At 41.9% G+C, this 20,639-nt stretch overlaps 1 protein-coding gene across 14 annotated transcripts in view; it reads right to left on the bottom strand.

Annotated features, from left to right (window-relative positions):
* Positions 1–732: 732 nt before the first annotated feature.
* The window catches only part of tjp1a (tight junction protein 1a), a 103,095-nt gene continuing 83,188 nt past the window's right edge, over positions 733–20,639 (bottom strand). For 4 of the 14 annotated variants that reach the window (XM_004543220.6, XM_076883318.1, XM_004543226.6 and 1 more), the window contains 19 exons: positions 19,533–19,641; positions 19,216–19,435; positions 18,598–18,782; positions 18,133–18,228; positions 17,354–17,380; positions 15,151–15,233; positions 14,610–14,820; positions 13,902–14,002; positions 13,469–13,819; positions 12,135–12,383; positions 10,103–10,921; positions 9,894–9,976; positions 9,587–9,766; positions 9,373–9,479; positions 8,995–9,254; positions 8,530–8,678; positions 8,224–8,444; positions 6,508–6,651; positions 733–2,476 (listed from right to left, as the gene is read on the bottom strand). In XM_004543220.6, coding sequence (XP_004543277.1) covers positions 2,382–2,476; positions 6,508–6,651; positions 8,224–8,444; positions 8,530–8,678; positions 8,995–9,254; positions 9,373–9,479; positions 9,587–9,766; positions 9,894–9,976; positions 10,103–10,921; positions 12,135–12,383; positions 13,469–13,819; positions 13,902–14,002; positions 14,610–14,820; positions 15,151–15,233; positions 17,354–17,380; positions 18,133–18,228; positions 18,598–18,782; positions 19,216–19,435; positions 19,533–19,641 — 3,690 coding nt within the window. In that variant the 3' untranslated portion in view covers positions 733–2,381. The remainder of the gene's footprint in view (positions 2,477–6,507; positions 6,652–8,223; positions 8,445–8,529; positions 8,679–8,994; positions 9,255–9,372; positions 9,480–9,586; positions 9,767–9,893; positions 9,977–10,102; positions 10,922–12,134; positions 12,384–13,468; positions 13,820–13,901; positions 14,003–14,609; positions 14,821–15,150; positions 15,234–17,353; positions 17,381–18,132; positions 18,229–18,597; positions 18,783–19,215; positions 19,436–19,532; positions 19,642–20,639) is intronic. The other 10 variants (XM_004543221.6, XM_004543223.6, XM_004543224.6 and 7 more) reach the window with 10 other exon arrangements.

The raw sequence follows: 20,639 nt of genomic DNA, 5'->3' as shown, positions 1-20,639 counted from the left end.
CAATCAGACACTTTTCCGATGGAATTGCATGGTGGGCCAAAATCTGACCTCTGACAAATCCAATGTAGACATTGAGTGTTGCACTTCTCTCCTGAACTCCTCTGTATATGTTGACCACAAATTTCCAATTTGGATTCAATTTTCCATAAAACTTGTTGCAGTGGGTCTTATGGACCTTGTGTTTTTATATCCAGGTATGCTTTTTGTGTTCGAGGTCATTGTTATGACCAATTATCTGAAAAGAATATAGAAATGGGCGGTTTCTTAAAACCTTTTGCACTATACTGCATATTATATATAAATACAATACCCATCCATCCATCTTCTTCCGCTTATCTGGGGGCAGCAGACCTAAGCAGAGAAGCCCAGCTCTCCCAAGCAACCTCCTCCAGCTTGTCTGGGGGAGCACCAAGGCATTCCCAGGCCAGTCTAGAGATATAATCTCTGCAGCATGTCCTGGGTCTGCCCCGGGGCCTCCTCCCGGTGGGACATGCCCAGAACCCCTCACCCAGGAGGTGTCCTTATCAGATGCCCGAACCACCTCAACTGGCTCCTTTCGATGTGGAGGAGCAGCGGCTCTACTCTGAGCCCCTCCTGGATGGCTGAACTCCTTCCCCCATCTCTAAGGGAGAGGCCAGGCACCTTTCGGAGGGAGCCCATTTCCACTCAGAAAGCAGCGGCGGAAATACAAAACCCTGTAGGTTAAAAAAAGAACTAAATCCTTATCCACTCTTTAATTTAAAAATGATTTTATTTATTAATACAGTGGTATACTTAAAATTGTGTTGCAGAGGAGAAAAAAAAAAGTCAGCCACAAGTGAAGAGCTAATATCCAATAAAGCCGTGTTATATCTAAAAGTAAAACAGTACTGGTGTGCCATACGTAATATATTGTCTATTAGTACAAAAATACATTTAAGGGCACACAATATAGCATCCAGTATCAGAAATCAGTGAGAGGGACACTTTGAGAGCACACCCTTCCAAATGAAGATGTTTTAAATGCATCTGAGCCACAAAGACTTTCCTTAACCCTACGTGGACAAAGTAATAAAAATAGAAATAAAATTAAAAAAAGACGACCTTTTTGAGACCGTAAAATAGCGGTGGCAACATATCGGTAGAAAAGGTGTGATGTATTATTGTTAGGTTACAATTCAAAGGCTTGAAGGTATGCCCATAATACAAAGATAACCACTTTCACTTCCTTCTGCTTTTTTAAAACATGTTTTCTCTAAGTTTTATACAAAAAAGAAAGACATACAAAAAGTTCATTTACAACAAAAGAGAAACAAGGCAATATGCTAGCTTTATTTACAGCCACTTCTTCTCAGATGGTTTTTTTGTTTTTAAGCAATGCATAGCAGATAAAAGAAGAGCATACCTTTGTTATCTTTTATCAACCGTTTCTGCGTGTGCTAAACCCAAGTTTATTTATACAGAGGGTTCACAAAAAATGGCAAAACAAATGACATTATACCATAATTTATCATAACTTAGTTTTTTTTTTTTCTTAATGAAAAGTGAATAATCTGCAGATAAGGCATCACTGCTTATTTGTGTGAGTGCAAAGAGTGCACAGAGAAAGGAAAGATATTAAGTAGATGTGAGGAAGGAACCGAGGAGGCTACTGGACCTGAGTAAAGAACATGCATAGATCTCCCTCAGGCTGGAAGGAGAGAGGTGGTGCTCAGTAAGAGAGGAAGTTACAAAAGGTAAGAAAAGGAAGAACAGAGTGAGAAGTGTAGGAAGAACGTCTCTAAAAATGTGCTGCTGCTTCTTGGGTTCATGTCTTGCCACCTCCTTAAACCAACTGTATCAAACCTTCAGTAAGATTCCTTCAATGTGGAAGGGGGGAAAAAACAAACAAATAATTCAGTCCCCTGCACTGAAAAACAACAAGATGTCGACTGGCAATCGAATTTGAGTCCAATTTGAAGTAAATATATATATATATACTGTAGGCATATATAGCATAAATACACTGACACAGATTTTTTCAAGCATGTATGCTGCCTCAAAAGCCATACATCCATCTGTACTTTTGTAAAAAAAAAAAGAAAAAAAAAAAAGAAAAATTACATTAAACATTGCTTTATATATAAGTGTCAATCGTCAGTGACGTGGGTCATGCATCATTTTACATCAAAACTTTGAAATTGAGTTTAAAGAACAGCTCGTAGCGATCATTGGTGTCTCTCCTTCGTCCAGCACTGTCTGGGTCTTCTTCATGCTCTATTATCCCGTGTGTTTTGTTTGCTTGGAGTGCGTCTGTCAGTGTGTGTGTAGTGGTATACATGTGTGTTTGCGTGCGTGCCCATCGTCTTCATTTCATCCGCCATTCTTCCACATTCGGTAACATCACACCTGCTGTCTCTTCTTTAAAAGTGGTCAATGAGCACAGAGACACAGTTGGCTCCCACCAGGTAGTTGGGGTCTCCGGTGAGAGACTTGTTCTGCCAGCTTTTTGGATCACCTGAGGACAGACAGATGGGGGGTTGATATTAGCTGCTTTTTTTTAATGTAAAAATTCACACCCAAACCTCTCTTTAAAAGTCGTGAACTCGGGCTTTCATTTTAAAAGAGCCCTGCCTGCACAAGTTAATGATATTCATGGTTTGTGAGCCACGTTATGTGAATGTTTAAAGCCCGTATCCGAGGCGGAGGAGCGCGAGAGACTAGTAAAACCTCTTTGGTGTTTTTATTGAATGTCCCCAGCCTCTTGTTGACTGCAAATTAAACCTTGGTCACTGTGAGGTCTGAGTGTAATTGCAATTATAAACATGCGTATCTGTGCCAAGAGGAATCAAAGGAGGCAGAGCGAGCTCAGCAGAGGTCCATCAATACAGGACTGACCACAGTGCATGTCACAGTGTGTGTGCAGCCTCTTCACTGATACAGCCATACTTTAAAAGCTTCTTCTTAAAAGAGAAACGCTCCACTTTAGATCTGTGTCAGACAGTCTGTGTCTGACATGAAAATACTAACTGGTGGACATCTCTCTCCATCCCCTGGTGCATACGTGGACTTGCTGCTGGCTGAACTAAACTTAGCCCAAAAAAGTAGGAACATTTGTTTGGTTGATAATTTCTTTGTTGTAACGATGCTTCTTGGCGTTAAACTCTTACACCATTGGAAAGCTGTTTTATTTCCCCTTAAATGTTGACTCGTTTATAAGGAAAATGCTTTTGTTGGTTGAACAGCAGAGTTGAGTGGTGCAGTGTTGTCGTTTACTGTATTCTGAAGAAACAAGACATGTTGTCAATTAACAAACAGGGACCTCGGCAGCATGTGGAAGAACCTTAAATAGCCATGACAGCTTGGCTCCTCCTCCTCATGCTGGTCACCAAGTTGTGGTTGTGTTGGTCACAGAATAAGCTGTTTGGCATTGGCAGAGAAGATCTGGCAACGCAGACACTCAACTCTGCTGCTCAACCCACATTTTTCTTTCAAATGTGGCACTAATCAAGAGAAAATAAACAGGCTTTCCAACGGTATAAAATTCAATGCCAAGAAGCATCGTTACAACAAAGAAACAATCGATCAAACGCAAATTTCCGTACTTTTTGTGCCACGTTTAGCTGTCATGTCACACAGTAGAAATGAGATGTCAGGTGAGCACCGTGAAGCTTTCCAGGATGATGTGAAAACAGCTTTCTAGTGTCAAACTGCACATTAATCTCCATAGGGATGTTCTTACATCCAAAAGAAGCAGAAATGAGTAAAAACACATATTTTGTATAGAAGAAGGGGAGGGCTTAATCTAAAGACTCGGCGCCAGGGAAGAGATTAAAGCGAAGATAACCACGTCTTCTGCTCAGGTAAATTAAAAGCACCACTTATAACTCAGATGAAAGCCTTAATTGAAAGTTTGTTTACTGTGGGCAGGCTGTGGCTCTGAAGGTATAGCACGATGCAACTAATTCCCAGTGGTCAGACCAGCACTTACATGGCCGCTCACTGTCACAGACGTGCGAGCTATAGTTCAAGCGGCTGTGTGTAAAGTGCTCTGATTAACAGCACCGACTGAGGCGCAGGTGTAGAGCTTATATGTGCAGAGTCGACACCTGTTTGCCTTTTTTCTGAGAGCTGTTAACGCGCCTCACCAACATTTATCTTTCCTTTTTAGTCCAAACAGAACACAAAAACGTTCATTTCGATGAACTCATTGGCCACTTGTCGGCTCTGCACTCGAGCTGACTGCTTATGTGCTCGACATAAGCACAAAACAAGCTTTCAATTCTGTCCTTCAGTCATCGCCATGTTCTTTCACACGCGCTTCACAGAGCGCCTGTAGCTTAGACACTAATAAAGTCTGTCTGCAAGTAATTCTTGATGTTCATGATAATTGCAATACATTAAATTTTATCCTACGGAAGGCAGAGAGCCAAAATGCCGACCTTTAAAACTTCAAATAAAAAACTGCATTTGAGTTATGAGTTCCGGGCTTTCGCCTCCTTCCTTTGATGCCAGTATGTGACCTTACAAGAATAGCTGCCAACTTTCTTCCAATGTGGAAGTCACAAATCTCATATCCATTTGTCAGAAACTATTTTGTGGCGGCGTATGTATGATAAAGCAGTTAAAAAAAAACTGCTTTAAATTGCATAGAATAGAAAATATCAACCGAAAGTGACACCTGAGAGCAGAAATCTGACATTTTACTTACAGATGACAAAAGAATCCCTGTCAAAACAGTCAATTAAGTTTCTGTTAATCACTCATTTCACCCTCACTGTATCCTTAATAAACATATATTAACAAATACATTACGGGTGTATCCTAAAATGTGTGAAAGGAGGTCCCCGTTTTGTTTGTAATGAGCAAGAACTACAAACAAAACAGTCGCTTATCAAAGTACAGCATCGTAGCTTCATCTCACTCTCTGGTCACTGATGGGATCAACCCTTCAAATATACTACGATGCCAAACTTCTGCTTTTTATTAGAAACAACAAACAAATTCTTCTACAGAGCAAAACTGCATCACACTGGCTGTAACGTAAGTATTTAAACACAGCAGAGATAAAGGGCGCAACAAGAAGCAGAGACTTGCAAACGGGTGAAAAAAATGAAAAAGAAAAAAGGAGAGAAGCACAAAGCAAAGTGCGAAGAAAACCACAGAAGGGTACAGGAGGAGGCCGGAGAGTGGCCTTGCTTTACAATAAGAGGATTACGACGCAGCCCGATAATCCGCCCACAATTCAGCAGGACAACAGAGTGAGCTGACATCTCATTCAGCCTTCCATGTCTCATCCTTAAAATGAGGCTAATTAACAGCTAATCCTGACCACTGCCAAAATGACCACTGTTTTTGAAGATGGGATATGGGAAGGACAGTTTGAAGAAAAGGCTAATTTAGCTGCTTCCCTCATATGTGTTCAGCTCTCACTTTTCTTTGTATACAGATGTTTAACCCGGGTTCGAACTCTGGGTCTTTCTTGGTTTGCTCAGTTACGTTATAGATTAAATGAAAACCAGTTTGAAGAGGTTTGTTTTGTCTACAGTACAGTACAAATATAGAATTTAGCATTCAGAAATAATCTCCTTTGTGGTTTTACTTGTACTTTGACACTGTAGTGTATATCCTGCTTTATACAACTCAAATATGAAAAGATAAGGACCTGCAGCGACACATTTGAACTAAACTAAGTCCTGCGTCACACTGCAGGCCCTCTAATTCTGCAGTCTGCGTATGTTTAACTTGTAATTGTAGCTAAATTTATTGGAGCTATGTAGCAGAGTGACACTAGCTATAAACTGATAAGAGTGCCGAACTCTTCCAGTAAGTCTGGAAGAGTTCTTAGCATGAAAATTCAATTTCTCACCACCTGAAAGCTGCCTTCAAATAGGAACACTTTGAAAAATGAGAGCTAAATTTAGAAAGCTACAGCCTGACATCATAGCAACATGTCTGTGTTTTTTTAATTTTTATGCAGGATAATGACATAAGTTATCGTTTATGACAGCATCCCAGTTTCCAGAAGATCTGTGAAAGCTGTTTGTTCTTCAGGTCGGGATTGGGCGGCTATGTGAAAAATATGAATCTGAGCACAGAAGCATGCATTACAGAGTAATTACACCTGATGAAGTTCAATTATAGTGCAGCCAAGAATCCAGTGCATGCATGTTAAATGGAAAAGAAAAAATGAGAGGAGCTTGTTAAGATGATTGAGAGGAAGCAAGAGGGAAATGCTGAAGTTTCAGCATGTGAAATGAATAAACCAGTGGTACAGTGTAAGAGACTGTGGGTTAGTCAGTAAAAATACAGGAAATGAATAGACTTGAAACCAGAATTATGAAATAAGGTGGATTTTCCCCCCTACATTGATTCTCAAACATCGTGTCATACATCATCTGGTTGATTCTCTTTGAGAGTTGGATGTTTGATAAAGAGAAGAATCAAAACTAGGGGTAAAAGCTGATTAAAAACAGTGACCCCAAAACCCTCAGTTTGTCACACAGCCAGCCCAAACGACCCCAGAAGAACAGAGAGAGCACAGCATACCCGACGAGGAGTCGGAGGATTTTAGAGCAAAAGACCAACCATCAGGGGTCATTGACGCACAGTGAGGTAAGCGTAGCTCCACAGGCTTCAGGAACTTTAGGCCGTGAGGTCCACACATCACCAGAGGGCTGAGCAGAGTCTCTCCTGCAAATACAAACACACAGCGGGGTTAAACATTCTGTCACAAACCCACACAGGTATAAAATGTCCTTTTAGCCTAAAGCTTTTGTTGGCTTTTTGCTTCTAGGCATATGAGATTATTTGGATTGGGTTTCATGACAATCTATATAATAAAACAATTTATTGAATCATCATTTTGTTTTGAGATGAAACTGAACTAATAAATGCTCATTTACGTATTTCATCCACCCAACAGCCATTCAATCAATGCAACACCCAAGCAATAGCATCAAATAAGGGATCAGAATCTTTTAATGATCCTGGCCAATCAGCTGAATGCTGCGTTTGTGGCGATTCAAACAGGAAAGCTGCAGAGTGCCATCTGGTGGACAAACTGTGCACAATCAGCACTCATAACATGGTTGAAGGGGGTTTCTCCCGTCTCTTCTTTACTTTAACTAAATGCCAATACTGACAGATCGACAAAATAGTCACCAATAATATCGACCTGCCAATAAATTGGTGAGACTCTAACAACGTGGATGATAATGGCTGCAACAAAGGGATAAAAATCTTTGTGACAGCAGGAGAACCAGCTGTAGACATTTTCAGCAGTCTTCCTTTTTCACACGTAGCATCGGCAGAAAATTGTGGCTTTTATGTTATACTAGTTCTAATAACATATTTTACTCCAACTTCTTCATTTGCTACTGAAACAGCACCAGCATCACTGCCTTTTAAAACAAAACTGATTACAATATTTGGCTCTGATTATTCTCTACCAGCTCCTGAGGGAATTATCTGTCTGCTTAGCTGCTGAATTCTTCTCCATGTTCACCACTAAGTCACCGTCTGCCAGCAGTTTGAGGCTGAGCAGGTAGCGTGCAATGGGTTTTTAGAGATGGTTCACTAAAAACAGCTGCCTGCTGAGTGAAGTCTCACTGTAAAGCTAAAAGCAGCTGCAGTTTCAGATTCTCTGAATGTGCATCACTAAAACGTGAACCATTCTACGCTGTCACATATTTCCACATAATCACTGGTCACACTGATCTAAGAATATAAAGTCTGCCTCTACCATCCAGTCAACCTGCAGAGCTTACATCCATTTCTGTCCAGAATCATATAAATAATGGAGTTAAGACCTTGAGACAATTTCATAAAACTAAGGTATCTATTGATTTGTGTGGTTACAGTGGATTACTGTGTTACAAGGACTGATCTAAAGCTTCATTACATGGTGGAATGGGATCTTCTTAAACTCAAAAAGCAGTGACATACTCCACAGGAATGAAAGCTTCACCTCTTCATTTTTTTCGTCAATGGGGAGGGCAATAAAGAAACTACCCTACCATTCAATTCAATAAAAAAAAAACTGGACTGGACTCATAACAGCCTCATCAAGGAGAGACAGAACAGACTGTTCTTTCAGAGGATACTCAGAATCATTCCTTTTGTTAGGGCGTTGATCAGTAAGATGGATATATGGCGGTACATGTGGACAGCACTTATGGACAGCAGAAGAACAAAAAGCCTCCAAAACAAAAACAAAAATACATTTTGTTTTCTTTCTTCCTCCATTTTTTTTTAACATCTTACCTTTCTCCTTGTCGAGTGGCGGCAGAATGCTGTTGTCTCGACAGACCTTGAAGTAAATCTCTTGCTCCACGCCGTCGGGGATGGCACCCTGCGGGATAATGATGCTGACACCTGTCTCGATGGAGCTCAGAACGCCACCGTTAGAGTTGAAGATACCACGAGCTGTTGCCACCACAGTGTGACCTTCGTCTTCATCTTCATCATCCTCTAGGGCACTGGGGCTGGGAGACAAACGGCTTTAGTGTCACACTGTTATATTTAATAATAAACCTTTACCTTTAAATGTACTCAGACATAGCTTCCTACCTCACAGGGATGGCCTTGGGCATGGCGTTTACGTTGTTCTGCTGGTATTTGGATCGGGGGTCCGTTGTGCGTGTGAAAGTGTCCAGGCCACTGTCTTGGTCTGTGTTATGGGGCTGTGGGGGTACCTGAGGCTTTACCGGGCTCGAGCTCTGTTACAGATGCAAGAGGTTTAAATGGGACACTTTATTCATTTAAACATTTTAGAAATTTTAGCATATGCCACCAACATTTCAGAAAAACCTGTTAGTCATTAAATTTGAAAAAACACTGGAAACTTTTCTTTACGTTTTAAAAAACTGTATTACCCTGTTCATGATTTTAATGTGACACGAAGGCTGACAGCCGAGGTTACATTAAGAGCGCCATTTGACTTTGATTCAAACACACATTGATTTTAAAGCTTGCAACCTCCCCTGCACCATCATATATTTGACTCTGTGAGACCTCGGGCCAAAATCGGTTTACCTTGGGAGCACTCTCAGGCTTGTCATTGGACAGGAGGTTGTGGTTGAATTTAGGACTGTCGAACTTGCGCGAAAAAGGCTTGGCAGAGGTGGTGTAGGGCTTGGGCGCAAAGCGGTTGTAGGTGGATGTGGGCAAACCCCCAGTGCTAGTGACCGTCTTTGGAGGCTGTTCACTGGTGCCATTGACTGGAGACTTCTCAGGGAAACTCTTGTGAGGAAGAAAGTTGGTCTGGACCGTGTCCTCTCGAGCAGGAGGCTTGGCTGTAGAAGAGCAACGCACATCAGCCAAAAAAAAGCTCTACAGTACAGAACACAAGTGTATTTCCCCTTTGATCGCGACCTTATATGAGATAAAAATCCTGACTACTGTCAATTTTACCATCAGGTGAGGGCTTGGGCAGTATGGCCGGTGGCACAGCTGGTGTCACTTGGGGAACTGGTTCATAATTTTTCTCCAGTGGACTTGGTTTCTCCACTGAGTCCATCCTACATCACAAAATGAAAAGCATAAGTTAGATAGAAATATAAAAAACATTAAGGAAAAGAAAAGAAAAAGACAAAAATATGGAAATAATAGGGAAAGTGAGAATCACCTGGGGAAGCTGTGGCTGGACTGTGCTTGTGGTTGGGGTTTATTGGAGCCAACCTGCAGTCTGTCAAAGTAAGACAACTGTTTCCTGTAGTAGTCCTCATCCTCATCAGGGTCATAATGGTTGGAGCGCACGATGTCATCGGATCCCTTGGACTGAGGCTTCTGAGGCTCTGGCCCTCTGCTGGTGTAACAACACAGTCCAGAAGGTAAAACACATGGCAGAAGTTAGAGCAAAGCAGATGAAAAGGAGTTTACAATACAGAGCCAAAATGAAACTGAGACATTTTGAACAGCAACTATAGGCTTACCTAAAGGTCTTCTCTTGATCCAGGTTGCTCAGAGAATTTGCTTTAGGGATTACTCCACCAGCTTTCAAGGGCAAATCTGCAGCCTGAAGCAGGAAAAGCAATGAAATTTATCAGAGGGATAAAACAAATGTTTTCTTCTTCTAAGCTGCTAATTTCCTAAAAGTTGAAAGTAACTTGAAGAATTGGAAATTCATATCATGCCAGTTTACCTTATTCCCAAATGAATCCCCGACATCTCTGGCTCGGTCCACGGACACAGAGCGTTTGTTCTCAAACATTTTGACCCTCGTCAGTACTGACTGAGGCCGCATGGCTGGATCTTCCTCCTGCTGCTCATCTCTTGCAGGTGCAGCTTTTGGAACATCAGCAGGTGAAGGTGAGGGAGTCTCGACTTTATGAAGGGTGGGGCTAGATTCGAAGTTCACTGGAGCAGGATCGTACTGCTGAGGTTTGTAGCCTTTCTGCTGCGATGCTGGTCCCTGGTTATAGGCCGGCCGCTGGGCAGCGGGTTCTGGTGAGCGGGCAGCTGAGGGGTATGTGCTCAGGTGAGAATTTGGGTCATAGTGCAATTCAGACGGCTGAGGAGGAGGCGGAAGATCATCGTAACGGACAGGTGCTGAAACTGTCGGTTTGCCGTAGCGAGGTCGTCCGTCAAATCCCTGCTGAGGTGGCGGCTCGTCGTAGCGCAGTGGAGGGGTGTAATGAGAGTCGGGGCCCTCGCCGTAAGGAGGACGGGGATCGTAGGCCTGGGTGTTGGCAGTAGAGAACGGCTGGTTGTAGGGGTTCCACGGTTGCTGGTCATAGTGAGGCACGCTGTTGTCATAGCTCTCATAGTTACGGTACTTTGGTTCCTGGTAGCCAGCGCCGACACCACTGCTGCTGATGTCATACCGACTGGGTGGGTGGTCGTAATCTCTGTACGGCTGCTCGTCAGGGTGATAACCCTGCTGAGGGTTGTACGTCACAGGCTTCATGCCGTGACCACCTCTGCCTATGTTGTCTGTGCTGTACGGATCCTTCTGAAACATCTACCGAAGAAATACACAACAAAAAAAGGAGGTTAACAACGTCACAGGTTCCAACATATACTGCAAAGATGTGAATTATGTGAAATGGAAAACTGGACACACGCAGACTAAAGAAAAAAACAAATCTGCAAAATGAATTGCAGAAGACGAAACGAGAAGGGAAAGACCTGAAATAGAGAAACTGAGAGGGAGGAGTTACTAGTCAGATAATATATTAGATTTAACAGAAATTGCAGCACAGCCAAATACTCCAGCTTAAAAAAATAATTAAAAAAAAAAAAATCGCAATGTACCACAGAAACATTAACAGAGTTTAAATAAAGAAAGAATAAAGTTTTTGAAATACGCAACAAAACAATGGGGTTCATTTTTCTCACCTTCACTAAAAAAATGAAAATAAAATTACAAAATTAAGCGCGTATAACGCTTAATTAAAACTCCTTTCACTAATTAGAAAAATTATTTCTGGTTGCTTCAGGCATGACGTGGCGATCTGTAGTAAACAAACGGGAACGAAAAAAATGTCACCCACTGTCTTGGTGCAGTCGCAAAACAACAAACAGTATTTAAGGACCGAAGCACAAACTCCTTTTACAGAAGCACATTTAAAAACCCTGACATTTAAGAAGTAACCATTAATTCTCCATCAACAGCTAAACACAGTTTCTGTTAAAGGTTATCATGGCCAAATGTTTTGTCCTCATAGATACATGCGGGACAGGAGGAAAATAAAGTTTCAGGAAAATGAATGGCTACTTTTACAAAGAAACAATCCATTCAGTCTGCACTGATAAACACAGCCCAAAGAGATCTGCTGCTATTGGTTAACAGAGGCAAACGCAATGTAGCCATGCAAAGAATATAAGCAAAAGTCAGAGCTGCAGGATATCCACTGCTCTTCTACACGTAGGCCTATCAGCGCAGCCATCACCCTTCAAGCCCACTGTTGTTTACCAGCATCTGCACACACACATTTGCACCCCCACACCACACACACACACACACACACACACACACATCTGTCTCTTCTGGGCAGCACTGTGGTCAGCAGACATGCAGGGCAGAAGAAAAGAGAGGGAAGCGTGGCAGCAAGAGGAAGATAGGAGGACAGGCAGCAGTAGCAGCAGCACAGAAGTTCAGCCAGGTCAGACCGAGCTGAGCCGAGCCGAGCCGGGCCGGGTCACGGAGCATCCAGTGACGATCAGATGGATACCTTTGGTTCTGAACTGCCCAGTCCAGACTGTAGAGGTTCTGGCGAGATGCTCTGAGGTGCTACCTCAGGTGTGGGCCTTCTAAGTGAGCCAGCCTCTGGGATGGGGCTTGACTGGCTGTAGGGAGGTGCAGGAGACTCAGAGCTCAGAGCCCCTACAGTTTTTACAGTAACGTCGACAGCAGGGGGCATTGTCTCAGCCTTGGGCTCAGGCTGCTGGGAGATGCTAGGGACAGCAGCGGCCTCTGCTTTCTGTGAAGTGGTTCAAAAATGTTTAATAACATGCGCTGACACACTGTGGTGAAGTACAAGTGTTTCTACCTTCTCAGCCCCCCCCCCTACAGTGGTCTGCTCTTTGTTTACCCCTACAGTTTACATTGATACAAACAGCCTATCACTCGCCGCCGTATTTAACAGTAGCTACAGATCAACCAATAGCAAGTGAGGGTTAGGAATTAGCAGCAGGACAAGTTTTCAAGGTTAGGTGATACTAACTCGAGTTTAATTCTATGGTTACAATACAGTAAGTCGTTTTCTCCCTTTTCATGTTCATTAACACATCATGAGACGACAAATGCTTAGACTGTAATATCACAACTACCAATAGAGTAGTGATAAATACATTTCACAGGTACACTGGATTAACACTGGCATTTCCAACATGCACATAATACTTTCTGGTGTCATATTGTCACAGTCCCAATCATAGGTAGAACAAAGGCAGGAAGTGCACATAGGTGAATACTGATACAGACACTTAGACAGACAGAAGTGGGATTTTTTGGCTCTTTTTTTCCCCTCACTCAGTGACATTAGTAATAGTCACACTAATAAGACAGCTTGTGGTAATACAGAGTGCAAGAGTAATAGTAAAGATATGAAGTCTTCTCCTCTTCAAAATTAAAAAAAAAAAAAACAAACAAAAAAAAACACACGCCCACAAATATCAGTCAAACACACACATAGAGGCAAATAGGTAAATAAATACTATAATAAATAAAGATATATATTTCTTTATAGTTGCGCATATATATATATATATATATATATATATATATATATATATATATATATATATATATATATATATATATATATATATATATATATATATATATATATATATATATATATATATATATATATATATATATATGTATTATGATAAATACCTGACCACAAAAGTTTTCACTTTCCCGTTGATATTGTTTTATAACAGTTAATAGATTAACTGCAAATACAAAAAAGTGACTTCAATAGCGCCTCCAGAAAACCCTTCTAACGCACACCGCGTCCTCCAGACAACAGGGGAGACGTACAGGTCTCAGAAACGCTACCTGCTGCGGCGCTGGTGCCTTGAAACCGGCCGGGTCGATGCGGTTCAGGGGGTCTGGCTGCACTGTGTGCGGGTAGCTGACATAGCCAGGGGGCTCTTGGATGACAGGCGGGTCCTCACGGACAGGCTCGGAGGACCGCGTGATGGCAGGCTCCGTGGGTGGACCCACGTCATCGTTCAGCGTTTCATCCAGCTCCTGGTCGGTGTAGGCTCCTCCCTCTGTGTCTGTGTCCTCATAATCGGAGGTGTGGCGGCTGTCGGTGCTGTACATGGAATACTCACTGCCTGGCGCCGACAGGTAGGAAAGGCGGTCGTCATGGATGTCCAGGTCATCGTCGCCAATTCCATCAGCCTGTGAAATAAAGAATACAATGAGAAGGGGACTGAGATAAGAGAAATCTCATCAATATCGTGTACGTGTGCGCATGTCTTACCTTGCCCTCTGAAACCCACACCAGCTGGTTCTGCTGCTGCTGGATTATTTCTTTCAGTGCTCCAAACCAACCATCGTTCATGTTGTTCAAGTTAATGGTTGCTGAAGGCAGAAAGAGGGAGGGGCAAAAATGAAACTCTATCCACTCACACAATTATTAAAAAACAAAAAACAAAAAAACATTTGTATCACTTATTCCTAGAAATTAAGTTTTGCACGCTGGAGCAATATGACTCTGGACTAGAAACTAAACGACAGTCATTTTCTCCACTGGTGACCCAGTATGTATGCTGTTACAGATCAATAACCAGATAAACATCCTGATTTTAAAAAGAGGCACAGTTGCACAATAATGTTAAGAAAGATGATTTATGAGAAGAATGTGTGCTTAAGCCTGAATGGAAGCTGATGGCAACGCTCTCTCGGCCCGCTCGGTTTATCTTCAACAGATGCTCCTCAAACATGGTTAGAGCACATCCTTTGACAGGGAGACTGCACGCTGAGAAAGAGGCCTGGGGGCACACTTGTGAGGACTTTAACAGAACAGGGTCAGGCACAACAAGTGCGCTGTTGCGACAGCAGCCGGCACTGCAGCTCTCACTTGTCAACTGTGTGAAATTCGTCTTTGCTCCCTGTGAAATCTCCCACTTAAACCCTCCACCCCTCCCGCCCCGTGGATGAACCCTTTTATTCCTTCCACTGGACTCACTGGTGAAGAGGTGGTGGTTGTTCTTTCTTAACTTGAGGGCTCGATCATAAAGCTTTCTTGCGCTCTTCCTAGACTCGGGGCAGAGCCGTGTCCTCATGTTCTTGATGCCCTGCTTTGTGTCCGGGTTGAGAAACACCACAATTGGATACCACTGAGCGTAGTTCAGTCGGTCCACTGCATTCGGGGTTATATCCAGCACCGCATGCTTGTCCTTCAGGTACAGACAAAAAATAAAAACAAAAAACACGCTTTATAAATGTGATTATTTGCCATTTAAGGACCGAGTCTCCATAAAGTAGAATTTTGTGAACCATCTTTTCCACTATTCACAAACAGGCAATCTTGAGTTTAGCACATTACTTTGGGTAATGTATAATTTCCTTGAGTGAACACCAGATGGCAGCAGTGAGCTGAGCATGTTATTGGCTTTCCTTTCAATGTTTTTAAAAATCACCAAAACAAATGGGCAACAAAGACATTTTCTATCCACAATCCTCCATAATTTCAAATCAGTACAAGTGTATATTTCATTTCAACTCACTCGATCAATGATCTGCTTAATTGTGTGCAGGCGGATGATGCCAGAGCTCTTCTGGTCTGTTCCTGCATCCCTGGGTTCACTCTCTTTGGAAGACAAACGGACAGAGTCACTGCATCACATCAACAAAAGAGAACGACACCAAGAAACACAGGCTGTGCCCCAATTAGACATCTTTGTAGCGTGCAGTTGTCGACTCCCATAAATAGAGCAGTTAAATAGGGAATGACGATCTTCGTACAGGAGAGGACAAGTGTACGTTTATACAAACAGCTACGTAATAAAACACAAAATGAGGACAGCAGCCAACTCATGCAACGGTCATTACGGATTTTTGGGGAGGTTCGGGGAATGAAATCCAGCGTTAAAATGTGTGTGTGCAAGTGCATGTAGCAGTTTAAAACATGGTGCAGGAAATGTGTTACGTGAGGAACACTGACATTAAATAAGCACATACAATAGCAGGAGGGTCATTTGGGATTAATGAGACTGAGGTGCCATTGTAAGCCTAGAGGATTTAAGCAAGGATGTGAAGAGAGGTTTATAATTTAAACAAAGACAAGCAATTGCTTCCTGCCTAGAAATGCATAGAAAGGCTCAGAAGAGGGCAGTCAGCTCACCACAGGAGGCTTAATAGATAGCAAGGCCTCAAATACATCATAGAGCCCCATCTAGTAGCATCTAAGCTCTGCAATCATTGGCTGTAACTATCAAAAGGGTTTTATTAAAGGGCAAATAAACATAGCCATTCATGCACAGGTTCAAGCATATGCAGCGATGTTAAAAGTAAATGCTAAAATCAATAGTTCTTTTTCTGCCATTCTAAAAAGGCCAGTAAGTGAGACATCTATTCATTTTCAGTCACTAAATAAATCTGTTATTAAATCTGCAATGGGCGCATGCAGAGAAACAAGACACTGACACTAGCTGTCAAAAGAACCACAAATGTATTGAAAACCTTCTTTGCACCACCAGTAAATTATGACAGTATTTTACATTTTCCTGCTTTCGATCGTCCACTTACTTGAATCCAATAATAAAGCAAAACGGCCTAAAAATAAACCTTAAAACTTGAGCAGTTTTCCTAATTGGCACTTCCATTTAAAAGCTTTTCGCCCATATTCAACAAGAGTGTTTGTACCTGAAAAAAAAAAAAAGCTCAGACTTTAGACTGCTCTAAATACTCCAGTTCTTTTTTTTTTTAATACTCTTGTTTCTGTATGTCAGTGAGAGAGGATATCCTCTCACTGACATGGCCATTTCAGGCACACAGCTCTGGCTGATGATGAACTGAGGGGCTCCACCAAGACACGCCGTGTAATAAAGAAGGAACTGTGAATCATGCAGAGCTACTTTGTTGGAGTCCAAGAAAAAGAAATATGTAGCTGGAAACAAGCATAGTAGGTCCACTTTGATTTTGTGTTTATGAGCCTCCCTTTAAACAGTCACTGTGGTGTAATTAATGGGCAAAAAGTGGGTGATGAAAGTACAAATATGCTTAGTCAAGTAAATCCTGATCTTCAGTCATACCTTTTACGATCATCAATACTGTTATGGTTATCGTTACTATGATTATTATCAGTATTTGCACATGAGGTTGTCAATGTGTTTTTCAAATACCAGCTCAGTCTCCACTGCATGTTAAACTGCACGGCTCGTCATGCAGCCTTGCTGTTGTCATTCAACATGAAACCTGCATTTAGACGGAGAATAGCACTCGATTTAATTCGAACAAAAAAATGTTGTTGTGTGCAGGAAGCACGCTTTTTGTCATTCACTTGCACATGCTAATCTCTTCTGCAACTTAGGACAAGAGAAGCTATCACGATGACACACAGGATCAGAGACGTCAATTGTGCAGACTCTATAACAGCAAAAAGTTTATTCTCCACGTTTGAATTAAACAGAGACATGCACTACAAAGCTGCGAGTCAGTACAACATAATATTTCTTTTGTCTCGAGTCTCATGTGTCAAGTTTTGCAAGATTGTGCGTCACTGGCCGAAATGTAATAATAGAGTTACTCCCGAATGTGATGACAAAAGAAAATTAAATAAAGTGCTATTCCCTAATATGCATAAACCAGGCAATAGCTCTTTAAACATCTACAGAATAGGGAACTAGCCACCAAACACTAGTTTATAGATTATCTGCCATTCACTCAATTAAATAAAAGAAACAAAACTTGATGCACCAAGTCACATACTTTCCCCTCCTTGTTGCTGATGTGTTTCTGAAAAGAAAATACAGTTACACAAACATCACTGAGTTGTGCAAATGAACATCAACGACTGGAAACAGTTGTGTGGATGTGTCTGCTGAACATGTGTTTGGGTACATTGGTGCATGTGCGGCTCTGCACTTCAGGTAATTGAATTTCAACACCGAGTATTAAAATGAAAACCGCACATTAAAAGATGCTCGAAATTTCTACAAGTGAGAGGAGGTGGATGACGAGTGTTTAGCTCTGCTTGGAGTATCAAAGAGTGAAAGATAAACAGAGGAAATGGAAGACTGAAAGAGTGACAGGGGAAATAAACACAGCTTGACAAACCTGACTAACAGGCCTATTAAAAGAACAGGAAGTAGGTAGTAATAGGAGGAGGAGGTCATCTAGTAAAAAACAAATTCACTAGGCAAATGTTTTGTAAAGAAATCCAAACTGCGCCCTGTGAATAACGACTATTTTAATCCCCAACTTCTGATAATTATGTAAAATTAATTAAATTAAAACAACATTTTTATATATCCTTAATAAGGACCTTATTTATCTAAATAATCAGTGTGGATTTTTAAAGATGTCGCATACATAATAAGAACACAACAGTGACTTTAACATCTACTCGCTACTAATCATTCCTGTGAGAACTGCATGCTGAGATTTAAGCATCTTTCAGCTTTGGCGTGTGTGATGGGTGATTACGGTCTCGATAAAACGGACAGAGAAACATGAGATATTAGACATGAGGGTACTTTGTTACTTACTGGCTAGCTCAAACACTTCGGGCGCCTCCCTGGCCAGTTTCTCTCGGGCCACGTCTGCGATCGGCCCAAAGATAACCACAGGTCTCAGGAACCCAGCTGTATCACAACAACATCACGTGTGTGTTACACATATCACATCACAGTCAGTTCTTGTAGACGTGTTCAATACATTTGGTGTAAAACCACACAGATTCAAGACCTTACATGGCCAGAGGAGAAAAGTGAAGCTACACCGTTAGTGCACTGACATAACTGGTACACGCCAAACTATCCAAGCTTTGCTTATACAAAAAGCCTACCTTTGTTTTGTGTACATGTATTTTTCAGTGTTTACAAAGCAAATCCTAGTTAGCGCTACCTCACAAACCTAAAAATTTCTTAGTCCTACAGTAAAGAAGAAAGCATAATAAGGATGAAAGCCTCCCATTTTATTGCTATAACTGCCTTTGGCTTCTGTACTCTTACCTTCCCTCAGCACCACCCTCTCGTAGGCAGGGAACTTGGTCTGAACAGGCTGGGCTGACAGGTCCTCCCTGCTTTTCCGCAAATTCCTCTTGGAACTCCGCAGCCCTCTGAACCTCCAGAAGTCAGCTCTGTCGCCCCCAGGCGTTTTAGGAAGGGTGTACTGCACACTGGATAGCTGCTCGGCTCTGGAAAGGGAAGAAAAGGTGTAAAAGTGTAAAACTTTACACTGACCAGAGAGACAAGTCACGGTAACATACTCCTACTGTAACTGCAACAATAATGTAGAGCACTGAATGCTAACTGGTTATCCAGTTATGATGGTCTTTATGGATTTGCCATCACATTAGAAGTTAAGCTGACCGGTGTCTGCGTCATTAAAAGCCCTGTTTGTACAGCTAACCAACCATCTGAGTTAAGCTGAGCAAGTCAGCAGGCCCAGGTCATCATTGGTGGGGCTGATATGATAATTTAATCATAAATTGTGATAAATGTGTGAAATACAGTAGATCATAAAATTAATTCTTCAGATTTATATTGCTTTAATTCCTCTACCTGCATTGTTAGCCCACTCATCAAATGCCAGAACCAACTGTATGTGTGCCATGAAACATCTTTTACCTATTCTTGTTGGGGATTATGCCTCTTTCCACTTCCTGGTGGTTCTTGCCGATACGGATAGCGAGCCAGGAGCCTAATTTGCCGTTATAGAGTGTGTCTACCACACGGAAAACCTCTCCCTTGTTAAAGCTCAGCCCATATGGTGACTCTTTTTCATATTCAAAATGCGTTCGAATGTAGAAGGAGTCGCCCACATCAGATTCCACTATCCTTCGATACACTGAAGCCAAAGCAGATAATAACACAGAGGATTAGTTTTGACGTACAATCTTTCATGTTTACAATACAAAACGCTACTCGACGCCATCATCCCTTACCATCCTTTTTCTTCTGAGCCAGAATAGTAACGTCATCTCCTTTTGGAAGATCGAGCAGAAAAAGCACAGCCTCTTCCCGGATGATGTTAGCAAAGTCCACATTGTTCACCTGCAGAGGCAGAAGAAATGAACTTAATGAACGACAAACAGCACAAGCCAACTCAAGGCTAATATTATTTTTAATAATGGCTGTTAAACGCTTATAAGAGCTGCTGAAAGCTACTGGATTTAAGTTTACTTGGTTACACAGTTGCCTCAGCAACTTTATTTGTTGACTACAACTCATCTGATTTCTTAGGGGATAAAAAGGAACAGAAGAAAGGAAAGCATTCCCCTTTTAACCGAGCAGCCACCCCCTCTTCTCCTGCTGCTGCCCTTAAAACAATAGCTACTGTTTATTGACTCTGCTTGAGGGGCAGCAGGGGAACCAGAAACACATGGACTGAGTCACTGAACCACAGAAAGACACCTTTATTCTTCTCAGAAACAGAAGGGCTTGACGTCTTTATCTCCAGCTAGCACACCATGACCGAGGGGAAACCACCAAAGATTGGAAACAATGTCCTGGAAGTCTCTAAGATCTGTTTGTACAGCAGGGAGAACACAGGCACAAAAGAGGTCTACAGTGTAGAGTGGGAGGAATAGAAGACACTGTTTGTTCATTAAGAGAAGAAGATACCAAAATGGTTTAATAGGTAAACAGTTTCTAAATGTTAGTCTCAATTCCCCCCAGCTTGTGCTAAATTGACAAGTTAAACTGTGTGGCTTCACAGCAGGTGTCTTGCTGCTGCATAAACATGTCAGAATAAATCCAACTCTGACATCAAGAGGGTTTCCATCATCTCATCCACAATGTTACTCTAGTGTTCAGTGAAACAGGCAGTTGACTGTTCCGAGGTCAGAATGCGAGAACGACCCCTATTGTGTCTTCACATTGGAAACAAGGGGAGTTTTGATATGAAGCAGGGCCTAAGAATGACTCACTGACTGATGGGTACATTGTACTGTATTCCCAAGGTCTCTGTGCAAAAGCAAATCTATTGTGGCCACGGATTACATAGTTTTGCTACATATTATCTAAGTTAGTGTTAGCCGCTATGGCTCGCC

This window comes from Maylandia zebra, linkage group LG1, assembly GCF_041146795.1.
Source record: "Maylandia zebra isolate NMK-2024a linkage group LG1, Mzebra_GT3a, whole genome shotgun sequence".
NCBI classification, from domain to species: Eukaryota; Metazoa; Chordata; class Actinopteri; order Cichliformes; family Cichlidae; genus Maylandia; species Maylandia zebra.
This window is presented reverse-complemented; position numbering and strand designations above follow the sequence as displayed.